The sequence below is a fragment of the Atheta coriaria genome, unplaced genomic scaffold (genome assembly GCF_025399875.1).
Source record: "Atheta coriaria isolate IRGN ID8LTWV9N9 unplaced genomic scaffold, Caltech_Dcor_3.1 hic_scaffold_9_pilon, whole genome shotgun sequence".
Taxonomy (NCBI): domain Eukaryota; kingdom Metazoa; phylum Arthropoda; class Insecta; order Coleoptera; family Staphylinidae; genus Dalotia; species Dalotia coriaria.
In genome coordinates, this window is record NW_027045451.1 from 13,800,370 (window position 1) to 13,824,596 (window position 24,227).

The 24,227-nt window shown below is 34.1% G+C and overlaps 2 protein-coding genes and 1 long non-coding RNA gene across 3 annotated transcripts; all 3 read left to right on the forward strand.

Annotated features, from left to right (window-relative positions):
* The first annotated feature begins 18 nt into the window (after positions 1 to 18).
* Positions 19 to 2,983, forward strand: LOC135798288 (unconventional myosin-XIX-like). Its single transcript, XM_065311084.1, has 9 exons — positions 19 to 440; positions 501 to 1,184; positions 1,252 to 1,484; positions 1,540 to 1,839; positions 1,900 to 2,078; positions 2,130 to 2,190; positions 2,257 to 2,431; positions 2,492 to 2,772; positions 2,829 to 2,983. Exons 1-9 carry the CDS (start codon positions 23 to 25, stop codon positions 2,922 to 2,924), a joined length of 2,427 nt encoding a protein of 808 aa, XP_065167156.1. The 5' UTR covers positions 19 to 22; the 3' UTR covers positions 2,925 to 2,983.
* Positions 2,984 to 3,636: 653 nt separating this feature from the next.
* Positions 3,637 to 7,043, forward strand: Cog1 (conserved oligomeric Golgi complex subunit 1). Its single transcript, XM_065311921.1, is given in 10 exon segments — positions 3,637 to 3,893; positions 3,951 to 4,112; positions 4,174 to 4,649; positions 4,703 to 5,419; positions 5,422 to 5,509; positions 5,566 to 5,863; positions 5,973 to 6,401; positions 6,467 to 6,655; positions 6,710 to 6,728; positions 6,849 to 7,043. Coding segments are annotated over 10 exon segments (2,562 nt in total). The 5' UTR covers positions 3,637 to 3,756; the 3' UTR covers positions 6,896 to 7,043.
* A 7,699-nt stretch (positions 7,044 to 14,742) lies between these two features.
* Positions 14,743 to 15,685, forward strand: LOC135798698 (uncharacterized). Its single transcript, XR_010549771.1, has 2 exons — positions 14,743 to 15,184; positions 15,329 to 15,685. It is a non-coding gene; the product is annotated as an uncharacterized lncRNA (long non-coding RNA).
* Positions 15,686 to 24,227: the final 8,542 nt, after the last annotated feature.

Here is a 24,227-nt window from a genome sequence, read left to right on the forward strand (position 1 = left end):
TAAACGTGCGTATCAAAGCACTATGTCTACAGTTAGCACCTTTATTACCTCCCCGCTCATTGACGATGTTGTCGAATTGCCATATTGCGACAAAGAACGTGTTGTTGGATACCTACGGACACGCTTTCTGAACGATAAGCTGTATACCTGGGTGGGGCAGGTGTTGCTTTGTGTGCAACCCTATAAAGAGGTGCCCTACGCACTGACTCAGTACCCAGAACCATCAGTCGAAGCGGTGGTGGATCGCGTATGCTTTCGTCTTGCTAACCAAATTGGTAAGCGGGACCAAGCTATTGTCGTCTCAGGGGACAGTGGATCGGGTAAAACATACACGTCATGTCTTGCAATTCGAGCAATTGCGCGAATGGAACCACATGAAAGCGAAGGCGACGCAGTTTTGAGGAAAGCATGGGCATCTGTTCCACTTTTGAGTGCTTTTGGTACTGTCCATTATTTGCATTGAACATATGTGATTTTCAGTATTTGTTAAAACATTGTAGGTAATGCTCACACGCAGATGAATCCAAACAGCAGTCGTTTTGGAAAACTCCTACGACTTCAGTACCTCGAAGGAAAGCTCACTGGTGCCCAGATTGAAACGTATTTAATTGAAAAGTCACGTGTGGCTAGCGTCAATAAGGATGAAGGAAACTTTCATATATTTCGTCAGATGTTAGACAGTCTAGATGATGATACCTTGATGACTTTATTTCTGTCTAAGGGGGATAATTATCGCATTGCGCCGAATGTTCAAATCAAATCCGCATATGGCGAATCCATTAAAGCCATGGAGACTTTGAATATCGTTGAACTCGATCATATACATACGATTCTAGCTGCCATTTTAAATCTTGGCAATGTGTTATTTTTAGAGAATACAAACCCATGTCATGGGGATGGATACGAAGTAGACTGTATTATCGTAGCGCCATATAGTCAGAAATATTTGAGTAACGCCTCGCGACTTTTGCAAGTCACTGATATCCAATTGGCCGAAGTTTTGTGTAACTCACAGTTTGCGTCCAATTGTAATGACAGTGTCCTAAAATCACCTTGTACGAACGTTCAAGATTGCGAAGCGCGAAGAGATTGTTTAATGAGGCTTTTATACGAACGACTTTTTTGTTGGCTGGTCAATTCTATAAATTTTCAATTGTTTCAAGGTGCCACTGATGAACACATTAGTAAGTTATCCCCGTATATCTCTATAATAGTACTCTATACGATTGCTTATTTAAATACTCTACGAAGATATTTTGGATTTGTACGGTTTTGAAGTGTTTGATCATAACTCATTTGAACAACTATGTATAAACTATGCTAACGAAAGAATGATGCATTACTTCATCAAGAGTTATTTGTTGCATCAACGACAAGTATTACTTGCGGAGGGTTATCAGGTTGAAAATACGGATGACATTGATTATACTGATCGAATAAATTTGCTTGATGGATCCATTTCAATATTTAGTATTATAAACGAAGTACGGTACTCTAAAACTTTAAATGACTTCTAACTCGCGTTTCTAAAACTTGTAGGAATGTGCAATGAAAAGATTTAAAAGCAATTTATATTTGAATACTCGATTGGGGCAAGCGTTTCGTCAAAATAAGCACTTTTTTATCAACGATGAGTTGGAAACATTTTTTAGCATTCGTCACTATGCAGGGGTCGTAAAATACGATACCACCTCAATGATTGCGAAAAATAGGGACAAAGTGCCATGTGATATTATTCAATTTTTGAAATCTTCTAAATTTTCATTTATACGACATTTGCTGGAAAACGACAGCGAACAAGTGGGGAATAGTAAACGAACAGTTTTGACTTACTTCAAGGTAAGTGTATTCTATTTTTTTTTGTAGTAGGGCTTGAATGTAGTTTTATTTTATTTTCAGACTTCCTTTGATAAATTGATTAAGATCCTAGAGAAATGTGATGTTCAATATCTCAAATGTTTGAAGCCAAATAACTATAAAATTGCTGATTTTTTCGATCAAGACTTTTTTGCTAAACAATTGCGGTGTAATGGAGTATTTGAAATCATGAAATTGTCATTCCAAAATTATCCAATCAAGTAATTAAAAATAATAATTATTGTACCGTCGTATTATTTCATATTTTTAAGGATGGATATTGATGTATTTACACAAAGAATTGGCTATCCATTACATGACATTGTTGCAAAGGTAATATAACCGACTCGAATATTAATACTTAATTTACATTTTTAAAATTTACATATGCATATGCAGTCTCTGGGTCAAGAAATGCATATTGGTAAGCAGAGTATTTTTATGACAGAAAAATGTTTCACCCTATGTCAACGCTTCGGGCATATTCGGAGGAATCAAGCTATAAGAACTCTTCAACAAAGTTGGATTAAATATTTAAATCGAAGACACAAAGCTGCGACAATTATTCAACACTGTATTATTTATTAATCTTAAATGTTAATTATAATATTTTCTTATTTTATGTAATTTGTAGACTTTCGGAATTACCTGTCCGTTAGACATCACGATTTGAATAAATTTAAGAGCTCCTCTAGACATATCGCCCATCCCGCGTGCGACATAAAAGACTTTCAAATCATAACTACATTCAAGAAGGTGCAACACTTTTTAACGACAAATTGGGTTGAGAAGAATAATGAAGGAATGCCACTTTCCTTACAACTAGAGCAATCATTTAACCAGATGACAACTAAGAAATTTAAAAGGATACTTTTCTTCGGGGACCGCATTGTCAGCTATTCAAAACTAGCTGAGGTAATAACTAACAACTCAATATTTATTTTTATAACTATCTATATAATTTTATTCAGGTTCCGATAAGATTTCACTTGAAAAAAACATGTATTCGTTTCTCACATTTGCTCCCTAAAACGGAACTGTCGAATGGATTAACAGATATCTTTTAAATGTATTTTCTTTTTGAACCGTAACACGAAACACATAAATAAATGTTATTCGTGTTGAATTTTGTTTGTCAAGCCTTTGCCTCCTGCAATCCTGCACACTGTGTTTTTAAACTATAGGGTCATTAGTTGCATTCTTGGAAGTTCGAAGAAGTTGCATGTTTAAGATTACATTTCCTGGGGTCAATATTATAGTCTTGGATGCGAGATGTTTTCTGTTAAAAAAACTAAACTTTTTTTAAATTTTTGTGTCATAATAAATATAATAAATCTTTGTTTTCTTTTCGTCCAGTTTTACTATTAAACCCGTAACTGATCTATATTTGATAATTGGGCTCATGCCCCCTCACTTATTTTGCAATATTGATACATATTTGTATTATTTAAACTTAACAGTATTTTTCTACATCCACCTTTAAAGCGCCAGTTTTTGAGACATAAAGTGGTACTTTAAACACGGACAGCCAGAGCCGTGACTAAACTACTTTAGTTACGAGATGGTGCGAGTGATTTTGATGGGAGTGTTTTAACAGTCAACAACACAACAACTTCAATTTAATTCATTTATATCCATTTTATTTTATTATTAATTCACATTCAATTACATAAATAACATACAAGAATCGAGGTTTCAGCTGAACCACTAATTAAAAAATGTACCACGAGGCGGCACTAGGGTTGCGCGTCAAAGATACTTCACTAGCGTATTCAATGAGGACAGCTGATCAGAATGACATGTACACGTCGTTTACGTCTACGTCGGCGTTGTGCTATTATGTTTACTAATATGAAAGACTTTTAATGAAAGTCCCATTTCCTCGAAAAATCCATAATAATGGCGAAAGTTAATATTCTAGACCTCAACGTAGCTCGGCTATTTGAGACTTATTGCATCAATGATATATTAGAAATAGAAAAATGTGTGGATTCCGAAATTGAACGCAAAAGAATTGAGCTACGATCAATTGTTGGGTAAGTTGGGTATATTTAAATAAATATTTGAAGGCTTATGCACAACTTTTATTCTAGGGATAGGTATAAAGATATTTTAACAGCAACTGAAGCAATTAAATCCATTGAGAGTATTTCTGAATCAATTGTGCAGGAAATCCAAGATGTTCTTGAAAAGTGCAATGTTCTGGTTTCGAAAACTAATACAATTATTCCAATTAAGCAGCATACAGAACATAAGTAAGATACAGAAGATTCATTTAATTTAGTGATATTTGTCTTTAATATGATTCAATTTTAGAGTGGAGAAAGAGGAGTATCTAATTTTAATGCAATTAAGACTTATAATTGAAATAAATGAACATATATGGATATGTATTGATGATGAAAACTTTTGTAAGGCTGCTCAGTTTTATCTACTTTCTCAACATGTGCACACTGGTTTGAGACTGATGAAAAGTGACATTAATGCCAAGTATCACCTGATAACAAAACTGAAAGATATCATTGATACATTGAGGGGAAGGATTCTGCAAGGATCTTTAAACAAACTGAAAAATGTTGAGTTGACTATAGAAAACACATGCAGTTGGTTGAATGCAATTATGTTGCTGGAAAATCACACCTCAACTGAACTGTTAAACAAATTTGCTACAATCAGGAAAGATGCTTTGGAATCAATTATTAATGAATCATATTCAAGTGTGAGAGTGCAGATTGCTGCAATGGTGAAATGTATTTACACCACTATTCAGCTTCTTCATGATTGCTTCTTTAGTAAGTGTTTATTTAGCATATTAATTTATCTCTATTACTCATTAATATTTTAGATTACAAAGATACAAAAGAAGGACTAATTTGGAAGGAAATCACAAAAATCATTAACAAAACTGCCCCAAGTACTCTTTCCAAAATAAAATTGCCATCATCTATTATGGATTTGTACTTGCCACGGATAATAAAAGAATTTCGCCCGAAGTGTGCCAATGTAAACGACAATCTGGCTAAATCCGAAGCGCTAATTTTGATAGAAAAACTACTCGCCGATATATCAGAAATTGTTAGAAGCGGATTATTAAAGCATTTGGAACTTGTCCCATCAATACAAGGTTTACACTTGATTAGAGAGGAAGCATTGAAAGTAGAAATTCCCTTAGATTGGGATGAAATATGTGAGGAAATCAACATTCCTCGTAATTTTGATGTTTGGTGTTATTACTTCCAAGATGTACTAACGAAGCGCGTACAGTATTTAGCTACAAAGAAAATATCAGAGTTCACTGATTTAATGAATACTCAGATTACTAAAATATTAAATGATACAACGAAGAAGATTCAAACTGAAGCCGATTTACGATGGTATATTTGGGAGGAAAATAACTCCAATGATGATCACAGAGTGTTGACAATGAAAACGAAAGGTTTTTCTCCTGTTATTGTTAAATTATGTGAAGATATTGATGCCGCCTATTTGGAATTATTAAAAGATGTGTCTTTATACTTATATGGCACCGAGTATCAAGGAAAGGATGACTTTTTGATAGGATTTCTTCTCAATCAAATAACAAGAAGAAGTTTGTCGACAGAGAAAAGTTGGAAACACATTTGAAAGAAGAATGTTTAAATAGCATCAAAAAGTAAGTTGCAATTTGTTTTAAATATTTACGATCGATTCATGAATGAGTGTTTTTAGATTAATTTTGCATCTTGAAAATGAAATCAATAATTCACAATGTGCATCAAGCAAAGTGAACAAGTCAATTACATGTTCACGATTTTTGAGCGCGTTGACACAGTTATGTCCAAGTTTTACAAAGTGCTCTAGCTGCAATCAATCTTCAGACGATTGGGAGAAAATTTGTATTGAGTTGAACAAGGTTTCTCTAAAGTTCTGGGATAATTGGATTGAGGATTGTAATAAAAAACTGGAAGAAAAATTAACTGCATCTTTCAACATAACAGATTCTAGTAAAATGTTAACAATTTTATGTGTAAGTACTTATTTCATTTATAATTTGCCAACACTTTACCTGAACTATGTTATGAGTTCACTACCAGCCATTACAAGTAATTAAAGTAAGGTTTATTCGTATTTTTAAGAAATGGGATACAATCGAAATTCAAGAACAAACCGACGAATGCATTTTCAAGTCAAATATTAAAATACCAATGAAAAGCAGTATTTCATTAGCTAGAATATTGGAATATTTAAATGAAATGCTTAATGCTTTATTCCCGCACACATTACCCAAACAAGTACACTTAAAATTCATGGAGAAGAACGTCCTTAGTATTCTGAATCAATATGAGGATCTTATGAAACACGAGTTGAATCAAATGCAAGCGCTGCAATTTTTATTTGATGTGAAATTTTTAACAACTCTAGCTGTGCCAAGAGAAAACATGGCATTAGTACAAAGATCCCAGGATGTATGCGATAAATTTCGATCTTTTGTAGATCCATTTGATTTGGATGTCTTTTATAATTATTTGCAGCATAATGTTAGACAAAATGCTTTACAAACACAGGTAACTGATTTTATTTGTGAACTGTATGATATAAACTTATCAATATATTCTTTTATATTTTGTAGGTGTTATATGGTTGCCTCTTATTATCTTCTAATCAGCTGGCTTCATTAGGACTACTAGAAAAAAATAAGGAACATGAAAAGGATCCGTCGATTCTCGCACTTAGCACGCCATCAAATGGTAATTGGTTTATGTTGCTGCCAGTGACTGCGCCAATGACCAAAACTAGTCTGCCGAATATCGAAACAAAGGTAAGTTGTAAATCATAACGAATAATTTAAACTCTTAGATATTTGGACTTATAGGGCATTCAAACCATATTAAGTAAGTAAGTGCATTTGTTTGGACCATAATAACATTTTGTGTGTATTGAGTTGGATACTAATGCTGTGGTTTTGTTGGACGTGCCTATTTTCTATTAAATCAGATTTTATTTTACTTTAGGTGAATGCAAAGGAAAGGCCTCGGAAACAGCAGGAAATCAGCGTTAGGTCTGGAGCGGCTGCATTGTTTGGTGCAATGACCACCGATTGGTTTTCATAGTCAATATTATATTGCATACATAGTATAAGCTCAAGTAATTAATATTTATGTAAATACGTAAGTTGTTAATCAAATGAAGACTTTGTCAAGCCCTAAGATCATTAGTTTTTATTATAGTCCGACCGAAACTGGTTTCTCAGCCGAAACCGAAATTTCGGCCCTGGCCTCAGTGGGGCCGATAGTTTCGGCCAATCTTTGGCCAATGTTTAACAATAACTTGCAACATATTTGTAATCGCATTTCTGTCTTATGCATATAGAAAAATGCCCCTCCAACTGCGGGTCGGTTATCAATCTGTCTTGCTTAGCTTGGCTTAGTCGGTTGAGCGCTGTTGCGAGTGCGCACGTGTTTTGTTCATTAATCAAACGTGGTGACACTTTCCGCGATTCTTGATATTTTGTAGCGTTGCTTAAATCGATTAACCATCAGGGGCATTTAGTAGTAACAGCCCACTGCAGCGCACAACGAATGATTTGAGTGATTCTTTGCGGAGCGCGCGTGGCGTCCGTCGGATATGTTCCGTAACTATGGATACTTACTGGAGTTAAATTTATGTATTTGACGTGAATATATTTAGAACCTCTGCGTGGAATAGTAAAGAAGTGCGTATCATCAATTCTACATACAATTTGCGGAAACGTGTTTGTGCGCCTTTATTGATAGAAGAACAAAGAAGTAAGAGGCATCAAATAAAATTTTACTTTTATTTAATTTTTAATTTAATTTTTTAATTAATTTGTGTGATTAGCACACGGGAAACCTGTAAAAATATCATTTTTGTACTTCGATGTGCAAATTTCTGGTGATTTTAGGTGTCTAGCGGGCGAACGAAATATCCTAGGACAGTGATTTTTTTCATCATATTGTAAGTATTGAATTTGTTTATCATTTTCATAGTTAATTTGTGTGATTAGCACACGGGAAACATGCAAAAATGTCATTTTCGTGCTTCGATGTGCTAATTTCTTGTTGTTTTTGGTGTCTAACGGGCCAATAAAACGCCTTAGGACAACGATTCTTTCATCAGATTGTATGTATTGAATTTGTTTATCATTTTCATAATTAGTTTGTGTGACTGGCACACGGGAAACATGCAAAAATATCATTTTTGTGCTTCGATGTGCTAATTTCTTGTTGTTTTAGGTGTCTAGCGGACGAATGAAATATCCTAGGACAACGATTCTTTCATCAGATTGTAAGTATTGAATTTGTTTATCATTTTCATAATTAATTTGTGTGATTAGCACACGGGAAACCTGCAAAAATGTCATTTTTGTGCTTCGATATGCTAATTTCTTGTTGTTTTGGGTGTCTAGCGAGCGAATGAAATATCCTAGGACAACGATTCTTTCATCAAATTGTAAGTATTGAATTTGTTTATCTTTTTCATAATTAATTTGTGTGATTAGCACACGGGAAACATGCCAAATGTTATTTTTGTGCTTCGATGTGCTAATTTTTGGTTGTTTTCGGTGTCTAGCGGGCCAATGAAATATCCTAGGAAAACGATTCTTTCACCAAATTGTTAGTATTAAAATTTTTTGGTCGAATTTTTTTGTTAAAATTTTTTCGATCGATTTTTTTGTAAAAAATTTTGGTCGAATTTTTTTGTAAAAAACCTTTTAGTCGAAGTTTTTTGATAGTTTTTTTCGGTTAAATTTTTTGTAAAAAAATTTTTCAAACGTTTTGTCGAATGTTTTTGTTAAAAATTTTTGGGCCGAATTGTTTGTTAAATTTTTTGGTCTTTTTTTAATTTTTACGGTGAAATTTTTTTGTTTAAAGTTTTTCGGTCGAAAAACAGGATCGAATTTTTTACATGAAAATTTTTCGGTCAAAGAACAGGGTCGAACTATTTTGTTAAAATGTTTTTCGATCAAAGAACAGAGTCGAATTTTTAGGCGATTATATCAAGAACAAAAAGGTCCACGAAAAACGAATGCATTTTTCTCTAAAATTGTTATCAAAAAAGTTACTAAAATAATCGATGTAGGATTAACTTATCTATCAGGTTTCCGATTTAAAATATAATCGAAATTAATAGTTCCATGCATAGTGCGAGTACAGTTCCATTCATGTTCTGCACTACTACATTGGAAGTGTCAGTGTTTACAAACAAACATGTTTTCGTATGTCGTGCAATTTTTGTGCGATCGCGACGCGGTTGGCTTGTGTACCACGTTAGTCTCATTTTTGTCGTCAGGTGATGTGCGTAATGTTTCTTCGATTGTGCGCGGGTGATGTGCGGGGTTCGTACCACGCGGATTGTACATACTCAGAGATAAAACGTGATAAAATGTTCCGTCGTGCATAATTAAGGTCCATTCAACTTATTGGATATACCAAAACAAAAATTTCTTTTGCATCAAGGTATGTTCTCGCATTTCTTCAGCCATTTGAAAATCAAATTCATTATTGACTTTACTTGTTTCCGCTTTTCCAATTGTTTTACATGATTCAAAATAAAATTCTGATTTGTGCTTTTAAATTTGGTTTTGTTTTTGTTGGATTCGGAAAGTAAATTAAATTCTGAATGCAGTAACACAATTATAGATTAAGGCCCTATTGACATGTAAAAACCAATTTTTGTATTAAAAATGTAAAATGATATACCAATACATCCCTACTAATATTATAAATTCGAAAGTCCTGATGTTTGTTACACTTTCACGCAAAAACTACTTAACCGATCATCATGAAAATTTGTACACATATTCTTAGTGGTCCCCGAATGGTTATAGGCTACTTTTTATTTAATAAAAATTATTTTTTAAATAAAATAAAGAAATTGTTTAGACAATAATACCTCTGCATCTGGCTATTTGACTACTTTAACGCCATCTAGCATTCCAGCAATGAAGCTCAAACCTAAGTACTATAGTACCATCACACTGTATTACCGACAGCTACGTCAACATCAAATCCAATTGACTACACTATGGAGACTGTACACTATACTTCCATAGACTATACTTTCAGCCATTTTAAACTTCCCGCCATTCTACTTCATTGTTACTTCTTCTGTGACTACAGACGCGAATGGAAGCAACTTCATTATTTTAGATATTCGCGAGCGAAGCCGCGGGTTAAAGCTAGTCATCACTACATAGTATAAAGTAAAGTCGCTTTTTTTTCCGGTCCTTTGTGAGCTTAAATCTTTGAAACTACGCAACGGATTTTGATGCGGTTTTTTTTAATAGATAGAGTAATTCAAGAGGAAGGTTTGTATGTATAATAACATCCATTAAATAGTGGAGAAGTACTGTTATTTTTGAGGTTTCTAATATGATATTATCGCCGTCTACTCTTTGTGCGATGCTTCGTAGCTTCCCCCCCTTAAGCACAGACGTGTGCGTGTGGGTTGAAGTTGATCGGTTGATGTTTTTGTTTGGAGAAGGAAAGTCGCTTTCTCTGTCTGTCCCTTTGTATGCTTAAATCTTTGAAACTACGCAACTGATTTTTTAAAAATTGCGGACGTAGCGTTTTCGGCGGTACCGGCCGGCCGCGGTTTTCTCTGTAGCACTTTGAATTTCGCAGCGATCGGGCACGTTTATTATATCGGAGCTCTCCAGCGAGGAAAATAGCAATACTTAGGTAATAAAAACGTTCTTTTCAGCGCGACAACGTATCAGTAATTATAAGTAAGTTACGATAAATAATTGTATGATAGTATGTAGTTTTAAAATATAAATTAGAGGTATTTCAGTAAAAAAAAAGAACTGAATAGAATAGGTATCTTTTGTTTTTTATGATTGTTGATTATCTTTTGTTTCTAAATGGTAAGAATTAAGATATTTTTTACTGCGGCACATACTATAAAATGTAAAAAGTAAATAAGTAAAAATGTAGTGTATGAATTTAGATATTCCAAAGATAGCAGGAAATCTTCATGGTATAGGGAAAGGGGGATTGTTTTAGTCCAAATTTAACGCGTGCGGGCCACGGGCAGTATTGAATAAATCAAAACTACTGGATCGATTTTAATTACCTACATGGGCTATATATTTTATACCACACGTTCACAGTTTTTCTGTAGTGTATTTAGTATCAGTATTGCAACCGTGCGAAGCCGGGGCGGGTCGCTAGTCACTACATAGTATAAAGTAAAGTCGCTTTTTTTTCCGGTCCCTTTGTTCGCTTAAATATTTGAAACTACGCAACGGATTTTGATGCCGTTTTTTTTAATAGATGGAGTGATTCAAGAGGAAGGTTTGTATGTATAATAACATCCATTAAATAGTGGAGAAGTACTGTTATTTTTGAGGTTTCTAATGTGATGTAAATACAAAGTTTTCGATTATTCCCGTCTGCTCTTTGTGCGATGCTTCGTAGCTTCCCCCTCCAAGCATAGACGTGTGTATGTGTGTACGTGTGGGTTGAAGTTGACCGGTTGATGTTTTTGTTTGGAGAAGGAAAGTCGCTTTCTCTGTCTGTCTCTTTGTATGCTTCAATCATTGAAACTACGCAACGGATTTTGATGCGGTTTTTTACTTCCGTGCGAAGCCGGGGCAGGTCGCTAGTAAATAATAAAAGTATGCAATACTACAATTATCTCCCTGGTGTCCCCAACTGGATGTTTACGTCTGCTGACAATTCTCTTTCCTGCTTAGTCGGTCGTGCGCGGTGGTGTCGTGAGCATGTATTTTGTTCGTCAGTCTGTTTTCGTAGCTATTAATCGCGTTTCTGGTGATTTTCATTTAGTAGTGGCATGAACGACAATGCATTTCAGCGAGCGCGGCTGAACGTTAAGAATTATTGCCCGTGATACCTGCTATTGAGTGACTTTATCCGAACATTTGTGTTTACAGTCGAATATCGCCCGGTTGTTGGCTTGTGCTTCTCATTTGTGGTGTTCCGAACTCAGGTTGAAGGATTTTATGATGCAATTTAGAACGTATTCATTAAATTTTATATTAATTTGTTTTGTTATAATGTGTGGTGAAACTATTTTCTGTAAACTAAACGTGTTTGGTCCATGAGGCATTTTCCGTATCTTTCTAATGCTACCAAAATGTTACTACAGTGAGTAGTAGCATCAATTCTACTAACAATTCTACTTTGTGTGTAACGTTTGATAACAGAGCGTTGTGGCTCGATGGTACGTAGGATATACCTTGGATCGTACGTACGTTCGTTTTATTAAAAAATAAAAAAGAATGTATTGTTAAATATAATTAATAAAATTCAATTTAAAATTAAAATCTTATTCCTACTTCTTTGTAATATCCTCTTTGTCGTTTTCAGTATATGCGTCTTAAATCATAGTTCATATGAAGCTTATGTGAGTGCAACATATCTAATTCATGTGTTGTTGTTTTTAAAAAGTTGAATAAAGTAGAAACATAAATAGAAGAATTAAATATTAATGATAAAAACACTCGGTGGTTGAGTGGAGACGTGCACCTGCTGGCATGCTAGCAGACGCGGATCGAATCTCAGGTATAGAAGGCATTTTTCTCAAATATAAAAATATCAGGTGTAATTTGGGTAGCATATATGAATTGCAACGAAATATAAGAGAAATTGAAATACAAGTGAAGGCAAATAATAGAAGTAAGAAAGTAAGTGGAGAAACGAGAACAGAGAAATAGAAGGAGTAGTAAAGAATAGGAGATGATAGGAGGAAGAGAACACAGAGTAGAGTAGAGTAGAGAAGAGGAGGAGATAGAAGAAAGAGAACAGGGGAGGATCAGATTTTTAAATTTTTTGGCACGTATCGTTATAAGACAGTAGGTCGATCTCCCAGAGCGCCTCCGGCGCTCTGGTCGATCGCCCACTGCTTCAGTCCGTCCATTGCTCCCGGCCCATCCTACAGCTACGATATCTCTGCGCTTCATCCCCAGGATTCTCAGGCATATCAACAATTTTTATGGTGGGGGAGCATCCCCCAAGTGGGAGAACTCCTTATAAAGACATTCCTTATAAGGACTTGTAAAAATATTTCAAAGTTTTAGGTCGTCTCAAGGCAGGCGACACAATATTTTTACAAGTTCTGACCTGTACCTGAAATGATAGAAGGGGTGCACACAAATTATAGGAGGCACAGTCACTTTTAACATTTCTTTCTTTATTGAAACATGTATACAATGAAAACTTGTAAAATATAATACTAAACAATATATGTGCCGCCATTTTGAAACTAGTTTTAAGAGCAGTATAGCCCCGTATATGAAGACAAATACCAAAAGTAAAAAATAACAAAGAAAAACAAATAATACTAACAACTTTTGCATAATTTTCGCGACAATTAAGGAAAACTATTATATAGGGTGTTCCGAAAACAATAGAAAAACATTTAAAGAGAAAAATGCAAAATTCAAGTAGGGAAATATATATCTAAAAGCCATCGAAGTAAAATCAAAGGAAATTAATATATAGGGTGATGAATAGAGAAAACGACCAAATTTTAAAGAAAAATCCTTAGTTTAAATGGGATAACATACATCTTTCCCCTTTCGACACCACGGGAAATTAATATACAGGGTTTTACCAAAAGAAAACTCTAAGTTTAAAAAGTAAAACGCACAAACACTAATAAATATGGTCTATTAAATGATAAGGAAAATCTATCTACTGGGTGATACACAAAGAAAAATTAAGATTTAAGTAGGAAAACGGATGGAAACAATGCACAAGGCGACAACAACAAGATAATATAAGAAAAAAGCCATCAGGAATTTTAAAAATCAAAATGTAATCAAAGAAAATGAAAAGTAAGAAAACACATAAATAGACCATTTCAAAAATTGTATTTTCTTTGGATATGAATGAAAAGTGATGGGTTGGATATTACAAAAGAAAAAAGCAGAAAGCAGAATTTTATTTTAAATCATGTAACAACCAGCGACCAGCCCGGCAAGCCGTGAAAGGATCAAGAACGCAGCCGACGGCATGCGACTATCTTAATCTTTTTAATTTGTACATTAAACAAAAACAAAACAAGGTATCAAATACGTAATGCAAATCAACGGTATTGAAACAGAGACAAAAATTATTTGTAGGCTTAAAAACCCCGCAGTTAAGGTAAAAACAAGTAAAGGCAATAATGGATTTGATTTTCAAATGGCATAAGAAATGCGAGAACATACCTTGATGCAAAATTAATTTTTGCGCTTTTGGCTTATCCAATAAATTGCAAGGACCTTAATTACGCACATTGTAGAAATGATGAAATACGCGTATCATACAAAAAGAGTAGGTATCCGACGGCCGATGGAATATCACTCGCGCACGATGTAAGGAGGAATATTTAGAAATATTACGTAATGACGCGAAGAAATGAAGGAACTATTTCACAATAGTGAAATGTGCGTGCAGATCACCCAACTACAAATATGAAACTGACGTGGTAGGCAAGCCAACCGCGAGCCGAACCGCGTGGCGACCGCACAAAAATTGCACGAGATAAGAACACTTGTTTGTTTGTAAACACTGATACATTCAGTGTGGTTATGCAGAACATAAAAGAATTGTACTCGTACAATGCATGGAACTTTTAATTTCGAAATTAAAGCCCTATTTACGTGTAAACACCTATTTTTTTATTAAATAAAATTGCAAATAGGCCCTAAACGTTCAATGTTAGGATAATAAATTTAAACAGTTCTTTTGATTCTACATTGATTATTTTCGTAACTTTTTTCCTAAGATTAACCGTTTTGGCCCTATTTTTCAAATTTTAGTGAAAATTGCATTCGATATAAAAAAGAAAAAAATTTAACTTTTTTATGACGAAATATTTTATTTCAATAAATACGATATTCGAATGGGATTTTAAGACACTTCCAAAGGGTTTATACGCTAGTAAAGTATCTACCTTAGCGCCGCCTCGTGGCTTATTTCTTAAATAGTGAGATCTGAAACCTTGAGTACCATATGTTATATATATACTAGTTAACCGGGCAAACGTTGTTTTGCCATATAAATTATTTCTAGTTTCTAGATAAATTTTAGTGTAGACAAAGAGTAACTTACTTATTATAAGTGTGTCAGTATGAAAAATTTAATTAACTGAACTAATTATGCCAAATACACTTAAAATGAATAATTTTATTATTATGAATAAAATAGTAATCTATAATATAAAAATGAATCGCAAAAGTGTTGTTAACCATTGTAAACGTTACTTACTACACTTGATACGTATACCATAATGATGGCCGAAAACTGTGTAGGGTGTGACAGAAGTCTTATTGTGTGAGTGAAAAAGAAGACCGGCTTCAGTCTCATTCCTTCAAGCGGTATGAAAAGTGAATAAATTACTAAAATGGCTATAAAAAATGGGGTATTTAGTTCTTTTTCACTAAACATGATTATTCAATTTTAATAGCAAACAAATAATTTCAATTATTGTCACAATTTTATAAGTAAAGCTCTGATTGCAGGAGTGATGGAAAACCGTGGCAGCCTGGAAAAAATTCCAGAATTTGCAGTGCACATTTTGTTGGGGGTGAAAAATCTAACAATCCACTCAATGAATCTTATCACCCAACTATATTTCCTCTAATATACGTAAAAAAAAAGAAATTCTAATGCAGGTTTACGAGCTGAGAGATTGCGAAAACGACGGGAAAGAATTTCATCTGCAATAATTAATGCAGCTCCAGCAGATGCTGCAGTTGATGAAATAGTTGTTTCTGAGAAACATGATATTGGCATACAAACAAAAATATTTTTTTGTCGACATTTTTTTTAAATGTTTAATTATTGATAATATATTCAATAATAAAGTGTAAACATTAGCTTGACAGGTGTAGCTTACCCACCATTTAAAAAATAAGCCACGAGGCGGCGCTAAGGTAGATACTTTACTAGCGTATAGTGCGAGTACAGTTCTATTCATGATCTGCACTACCATATTGAAAGTGTCAGTGTTTACAAACAAACAGGTTTTCTTATGTCGTGCAATTTTTGTGCGATAGCCACGCGGTTGGCTTGTGTATCACGTTAGTCTCATTTTTGTCGTTAGGTGATCTGCATGCACATTTTCTTCCTTATTCATTCATTCATTATTCATTATTCTTGAGTTGCTAAATGTTTCTTCGATTGTGCGCGATTGATGTGCGGGGTTCGTACCACGCGGATTGTACATATTCAGAGGTAAAACGTGAGTGATGTTCCGTCGGCCGTCTTATTTTTTATTTTTTGTATTATACGCGTATTTCATCGGTTTTACAATGTGCATAATTAAGGTCCATACAACTTATTGGATATAGCAAAACATAAATTTATTTTGCATCAAGGCATGTTCTCGCATTTTTTCAGCCATTTGAAAATCAAATCCATTATTGACTTTACTTGTTCGCGCTTTTCTAATTGTTTTACATGATTCAAAATAAAATTCTGATTTGTGCTTTAATTTTTAAATTTTGTTTTTGATTCCGAAAGTAAATTAAATTCTGAATGCAGTAACGCAATTATAGATTAAGGCCCTATTGACATGTAAAAACCAATTTTTGTATTAAAAATGTAAAATGATACACCAATATATAAATAATAAATGTATACAATACTACAATTATCTACCTGGTGTCCCCATCTAGATGTTAACGTCTGCCGACAATTCTCTTTCCTGCTTAGTCGGACGTGCGCGGTGGTGTCGTGAGCACGTGTTTTGTTCGTCAGTCTGTTTACGTAGCTATTAATCGCGTTTCTGGTGATTTTCATTTAGTAGTGGCATGAACGACAATGTATTTCAGCGAGCGCGGCTGAACGTTAATGAATTATTGCTCGTGATACCTGCTATTGAGTGACTTTATCCGAACATTTGTGTCTACTGTCGAATACCGCCCGGTTGTTGGCTTGGCTTCTCATTTGTGGTGTTCCGAACTCAGGTTGAAGGATTTTATGATGCAATTTAGAACATATTCATTAAATTTTATATTAATTTGGTGTGTTATAATGTGTGGTGAAACTATTTTCTGTAAACTAAACATGTTTGGTCCATGAGGCATTTTCCGTATCTTTCTAATGCTACCAAAATGTTACTACAGTGAGTAGTAGCATCAATTCTACTAACAATTCTACTTTGTGTGTAACGTTTGATAACAGAGCGTTGTGGCTCGATGGTACGGAGGATATACCTTGGATCGTACGTACGTTCGTTTTATTAAAAAATAAAAAAGAATGTATTGTTAAATATAATTAATAAAATTCAATTTAAAATTAAAATCTTATTCCTACTTCTTTGTAATATCCTCTTTGTCGTTTTCAGTATATGCGTCTTAAATCATAGTTCATATGAAGCTTATGTGAGTGCAACATATCTAATTCATGTGTTGTTGTTTTTAAAAAGTTGAATAAAGTAGAAACATAAATAGAAGAATTAAATATTAATGATAAAAACACTCGGTGGTTGAGTGGAGACGTGCACCTGCTGGCATGCTAGCAGACGCGGATCGAAATTATCAGGTGTAATTTGGGTTGCATATATGAATTGCAACGAAATATAAGAGAAATTGAAATACAAGTGAAGGCAAATAATAGAAGTAAGAAAGTAAGTGGAGAAACGAGAACAGAGAAATAGAAGGAGTAGTAAAGAATAGGAGATGATAGGAGGAAGAGAACACAGAGTAGAGTAGAGAAGAGGAGGAGATAGAAGAAAGAGAACAGGGGAGGATCAGATTTTTAAATTTTTTGGCACGTGTCGTTATAAGACAGTAGCGCCACCGGCGCTATGGTCAATCGCCCACTGCTTCAGTCCGTCCATTGCTCCCGGCCCATCCTACAGCTACGATGTCTCTGCGCTTCATCCCCAGGATTCTCAGGCATATCAACAATTTTTATGGTGGGGGATCATCCCCTGAGTGGGAAACTCCTTATAAAGACATTCCTTATAAGGACTTGTAAAAATATTTCTAAGTTTTAGGTCGTCTCAAGGCAGGCGACACAATATTTTTACAAGTTCTGACCTGTACCTGAAATGATAGAAGGGGTGCACACAAATTATAGGAGGCACAGTCACTTTTAACATTTCTTTCTTTATTGAAACATGTATACAATGAAAACTTGTAAAATATAATACTAAACAATATATGTGCCACCATTTTGAAACTAGTTTTAAGAGCAGTATAGCCCCGTATATGAAGACAAATACCAAAAGTAAAAAATAACAAAGAAAAACATATAATACTAACAACTTTTGCATAATTTTCGCGACAATTAAGGAAAACTATTATATAGGGTGTTCCGAAAACAATAGAAAAACATTTAAAGAGAAAAATGCAAAATTCAAGTAGGGAAATATATATCTAAAAGCCATCAAAGTAAAATCAAAGGAAATTAATATATAGGGTGATGAATAGAGAAAACGACAAAATTTTAAAGAAAAATCCTTAGTTTAAATGGGATAACATACATCTTTCCCCTTTCGACACTACGGGAAATTAATATACAGGGTGTTACAAAAAGAAAACTCTAAGTTTAAAAAGTAAAACGCACAAACACTAATAAATATGGTCTATTAAATGATAAGAAAAACCTATCTATAACGGATGGAAACAATGCACAAGGCGGCTACAACAAGATAATATAAGAAAAAAGCCATCAGGAATTTTAAAAAACAAAATGTAATCAAAGAAAAATGAAAAGTAAGAAAACATATAAATAGACCATTTCAAAAATTGTATTTTCTTTGGATATGAATGAAAAGTGATGGGTTGGATATTACAAAAAAAAAAGCAGAAAGCAGAATTTTATTTTAAATCATGTAACAATCAGCGACCAGCCCGGCAAGCCGTGAAAGGGGCTGTCCATTAATCACGTGATCTTTTTTTTCATTTTTTGGACCCCCCCTCCCCCTTGGTGATACGTCGTGAGGTTTAAGATTACCCCCACCCCCCACCCCCATCATCACGTGTATTTTAATCCCAACAAAGAATAATAAAATGTTTACAATTATTATAAGATAATATTATTATCTTTGAATACAGATAAAAACTATCATTTATTTAATTCATAAATTACACTATATTTAATATTTATTTCTTATCTCTCACCAGCAACCCACCAGCAAGAAATTGGAAAAATAAATAGATGTAAACTAATAGCAAGCTAATAAAACTAATATATTAAGAATTTTGGGCCATGGCATGCAATGCAGATGTTGAAGAATTTAGAAGGCACAGATGGTGAGAAGGAAGTTGCACTACGGGACAGAAAAATTAAAGTAAATGCTGAAAGTAGTAGAATTTGAAGTAAAAGAGCAATAAAAGTACTTAAGTAAAGATGTTGGGAAATAACTGGCGGGCTACTATTGGCGACTGCATGACAAGCCGGGTGGTCGGCGTGCGAGGCCTCCGTTTCTTGCCTGGCAACGGCAAGTTACACGCCGCTTTTCTCTTTAGAAATCGTGCGTTTGACGAAAAAATAAATACACGTGATATCTTACTCCACTCCCCCTCCCCCTGGTGATTTTTCGTGATTTTTAACAAACCCCTCCCCCCCCTTCATGCCTCACGTGATTAATGGACAATCCCAAAGGATCAAGAACGCAGCCGACGGCATGCGACTATCTTAATCTTTTTAATTTGTACATTAAACAAAAACAAAACAAGGTATCAAATACGTAATGCAAATCAACGGCATTGAAACAGAGACAAAAATTATTTGAAGGCTTAAAAACCACGCAGTTAAGGTAAAAACAAGTAAAGGCAATAATGGATTTGATTTTCAAATGGCTTAAGAAATGCGAGAACATACCTTGATGCAAAATTATTTTTTGCGCTTTTGGCTTATCCAATAAATTGCAAGGACTTTAATTATGCACATTGTAGAAATGATGAAATACGCGAATCTTACAAAAAGAGTATCCGACGGCCGATGGAATATCACTTTTACCTCTGCGTATTCGCAATTCGCATTTGACGAAGGCCGCACATCACTCGCGCACGATGTAAGGAGGAATATTTAGAAATATTACGTAATGACGCGAAGAAATGAAGGAACTCTAACTATTTCACAATAGTGAAATGTGCGTGCAGATCACCCGACTACAAATATGAAACTGACGTGGTAGGCAAGCCAACCGCGAGCCGAACCGCGTGGCGACCGCACAAAAATTGCACGAGATAAGAACACTTGTTTGTTTGTAAACACTGATACATTCAGTGTGGTAATGTAGAACATGAAAAGAAGTGTACTCGTACAATGCATGGAACTTTTAATTTCGAATTAATTATGAATCGGACACCAGTAACAAAACTATAGATTAAAGCCCTATTTGCGTGTAAACACCTATTTTTTTTTTTAAATAAAATTGCAAATAGGCCCTAAACGTTCAATGTTAGGATAATAAATTTAAACAGTTCTTTTGATTCTACATTGATTATTTTCGTAACTTTTTTCCTAAGATTAACCGTTTTGGCCATATTTTTCAAATTTTAGTGAAAATTGCATTCGATATAAAAAAGAAAAAATTTTAACTTTTTTATGACGAAATATTTTATTTCAATAAATACCGATTCTGTAATAATTAGAATGTTTGCATTTTGTTTTTCGTTTTTGAGAGTATATTAAATTCTAAATTTGGCATGTAAAAATCAATTTTTTTAATTAAAATTGCAAATAGGGTCTAAACCGTCAATGATAGAAAAATAATTACTTAAATATTCAATTAAGAATTAAATTATCTTTCAAAATCCAAAAACAGAATTTAAAAATTTCAATTATTTCAAAAGCTGCACTAGCTGCAAAGAAGATTTCATCATAAAAATGGCAAAAGAATTCTCTTTCTTATTATCTTATATTGTATCTAATAGTGGTGGGTAGGTAATGCGTTTAGCCGGAAAAAGCCGCCAAAGAATTAAGAACGCAACCGACGGCACACGACAATCTTAATCTTTTTAATTTGTACATTAAACGAAAACGAAACAATGTATCGAATAAGTATTGCAAATCAACTTTAGGTATTGAACCAAAGACAAAAATTATTTGTGTGGTCAGTGGTGTAACTAGCCTTTTATGCACCCGGTGCGAGCTTTCAAAACTGCGCCCCTGAACAATGCTCTAACCAGGTTCTGAAAATAAAATGGTCATTTCTGCGCCCCTCCAGGGTCTGCGCCCTGTGCCTGGGCACTGCTGGCACCGCCCTAGTTACGGCACTGTGTGTGGTGAAAGACCACGCCAACCGCGTGGCGATCGCACAAAACTGCAGGAGATAAAGAAACTTGTTTGTTTGTAAACACTGATACTTCCAGTGTGGTTGTGCAGAAGAATTGTACTCGTACAATGCATGGAACTATTAATTTTTATTAAATGCCTAATCGGATTCTGATAGATAATTTAATTCTACATCGATTATTTTAGTAACTAACATTAACCGTTTAGACCCTACTTACAATTTTAGAAAAAAAAAATGAATTCGTTTTTCGTAGACCTTTTTGTTCTTGACATAATCGCCAAAAAATTCGACCCTGTTCTACGGCCGAAAAATATTTTAACACAATAGTTCAATTCTGTTCATTGACAAAAAAAAATTAAATAAAAAAATTCGATCCTGTTTTTCGATTGAAAAAATTTTAACAAAAAAATTCGACCGAAAATTTTTTAAGTAAAATAGTTCGGCCCTGTTTTTCGACTGAAAAAATTCTAACAACAAAAAACGCCCCAAAAAAATGTTAACAAAAAAATTCGACCAAAAAATAAAAAAATCGACCGAAAACATTTTAACACACAAATTCTACCAAAACATTTTATGATAAAAGTTCAATCCTGTTTTTCAACCACAAAAATTTTAAGTAAAAAAGTTCGATACTGTCCTTCGACCGAAAAATATTTATTAAAATAAGTTCGACCCTGTTATTCGACCAAAAAATGAAACTTATTGGACAAAAATAACGATATTCGAATGGGATTTTAAGACACTTCCAAAGGGTTTATAGGGTAAAAACGGTATGCATAGTGTAACGGGTCTCTCCAACTTTAACATGACGTTAAGAAACTTCAAGAAAATAAATTATTTCACGTGATACAAAGTGTTTTCCACATCATGACTCTCTTCTGGCGTGGAAAAACTAGAAGATAGTTAATTTGTTTACCAGATACAGAATGTTTTGTGAAATTGTGAAATTGTCCATTTTTGAAGATCATTTTAAGGCACTTTCAGAAGAGTTGAGAGGTTGGAGGATACGCATCTTGTAGAGGAACTTTCTAACTCTATTCTAACGTGGAGAAACTATAAGCAAGTCAATTAGTTCACTAGATACAGGCTGTTTTCCTCACCATGTTTTCAAATTTTCTTAAAATTGCTCATTTTTGAAGGGCATTTTAGGGCACTTGCGGAAAGGCTATGAGGTTGGAAGGTAGGCATCTTGTGGGAGAACTCTCTAACTCTATTTTGGCGTAAAGAAACTTTAAGAAATTCAATTAGCTCGCTAGATACAGAATGTTTTCCACACCATGTTTTCAAATTTTCCAAAATTTTCTTTTGTGTATCTTGTACCTACCTGTACTCTCGCGCTCTAACATGACGGTAAAAAGTGAAACAATTTACGAGATACTGGGTGTTTTCCACACCATGTTTTTATAACACTTCTTGAAACGGCTACTCTTTAATTGATATTAAAAATAATGATATACCAATACAACTATCGAAATTAAAACAAATGTATCTGCAGACACGCGAATGATGAACGCGGATCAGCCACCGTATCAGCTGACAATCGGCCCGAAACTGCTAGCAGCCCGCTAAACTATCCTCTCTACCGCTTCCACGACCAGTATGGTGAAGGTCGTGCAGGTATAGACCGTATAATACGTAGTACCGTAATCTAGTCTTCAATGCAATAAAAAGTATAAACAAATATACTATTCACGACGAATACTACTCTATATACAATACATAATGTTCAATATACGGTAAAGTTTTTGAAGAAATACCTAATATTAAATTATTAAAATAAATTACGTAAAACCAATCAGAGTAATACCAGGTATAAATAGGTTTATTTTACTGTTAAGAAAATAACTCCGCATATGGTCTCTAATTCAAAATCTATCTTTGGCACGCAACCTTAGCGTCGCCTCGTGGCTTATTTTTTAAATAGTGGTTCAGCTAAACCTGTCAAGCTAATGTTTATGATTTATTATTTATTTTATATATTATCAATAAATTAAACTTTTTTAAAAAATGTCGACAAAAAAATTATTCAGCGGCTTTCAAGAAGTTCACCTAGACATTTTTAGAAAAAAAAGTTTATCAAAGGGAAGCAAGTTATGTACAAGTTTTCATGTTTCAAATGTTTATGAACAGATTACCGAAAATAATTCGAGACGAATTTTTGGAACCGTATAACGAGAAACTCCTGGTCAAACCAGTTCTAAGAGAATATTAATTATTATAATGTTACAGTTGAGGCAAGTAAAAACTTTTAAATCATAATTAGTTTCTAAAGGTTTCTAGCTGGATGTGAACCGAGCGGTTAAAAACACAATTTGTTGCTGTCACGAAGGTAGAGGTTTTTGCAAACACGCAGCAGCAGTGTGCATTTATGTAAATTTTAAAACACATGCTCAAAAACTGATCAGCTTATGATTTGGCATAAACCAACTGATGAGCAATTACATAAGTATAGGAAGGGCTGTCAGATTCGAAAAATGAGAAATCCCGCGGTTCAAAAACAATTGATTAACGCGGAAATAAACTGTAATGATTTGAGATTGGTTAGGGAAATTGAGAAACGAAGCAAAGAGGCTCAAGTTGAAAAATTGCTCGAGAAACTTTATAGTTTCCAAGACAACGATTTTCTTACATGTCATGCCTATAATTCTTTGATTAAGTCCGATTCTTTGATGCATAGATTTAAAATTGTAGCTTGCACATTACAGTGTGTCGAATTTTATAAAAATGTTTGCACTGGTCTGTAGCGTTATTTAGACACAGGTTTGGTGTGCCGAAAAATTCATTAGAATCACCTCCAGTCAGAGAGCACATCAAATCAAGACCAGAATAACAAATTCAGAGGAACTGGCAAAACAATTTATAAATCAATCATTTAAAGGTGCATTAACACCAGATATGCGTTACGGCATAGAAATTGAATCAAACGCAGCATCAAAATTTGAAGAGTTGACTGGATTAGCAGTTCATCGCCTCGGTTTAATAAGCAACCATTTTTAGCATGTAGTCCTGATGGCATTATTGACAATCATGGCATTTTTGTGTTATTGGAAATCAAATGTCCAAGTAGTTGTAAAGATTCAAAAATAATTGATTTCGAAGCACGTCAAATTAAAGTACCGTATTTAATTTTTGAGAATGATAGTGGAAATGAGATTACGCTCAAA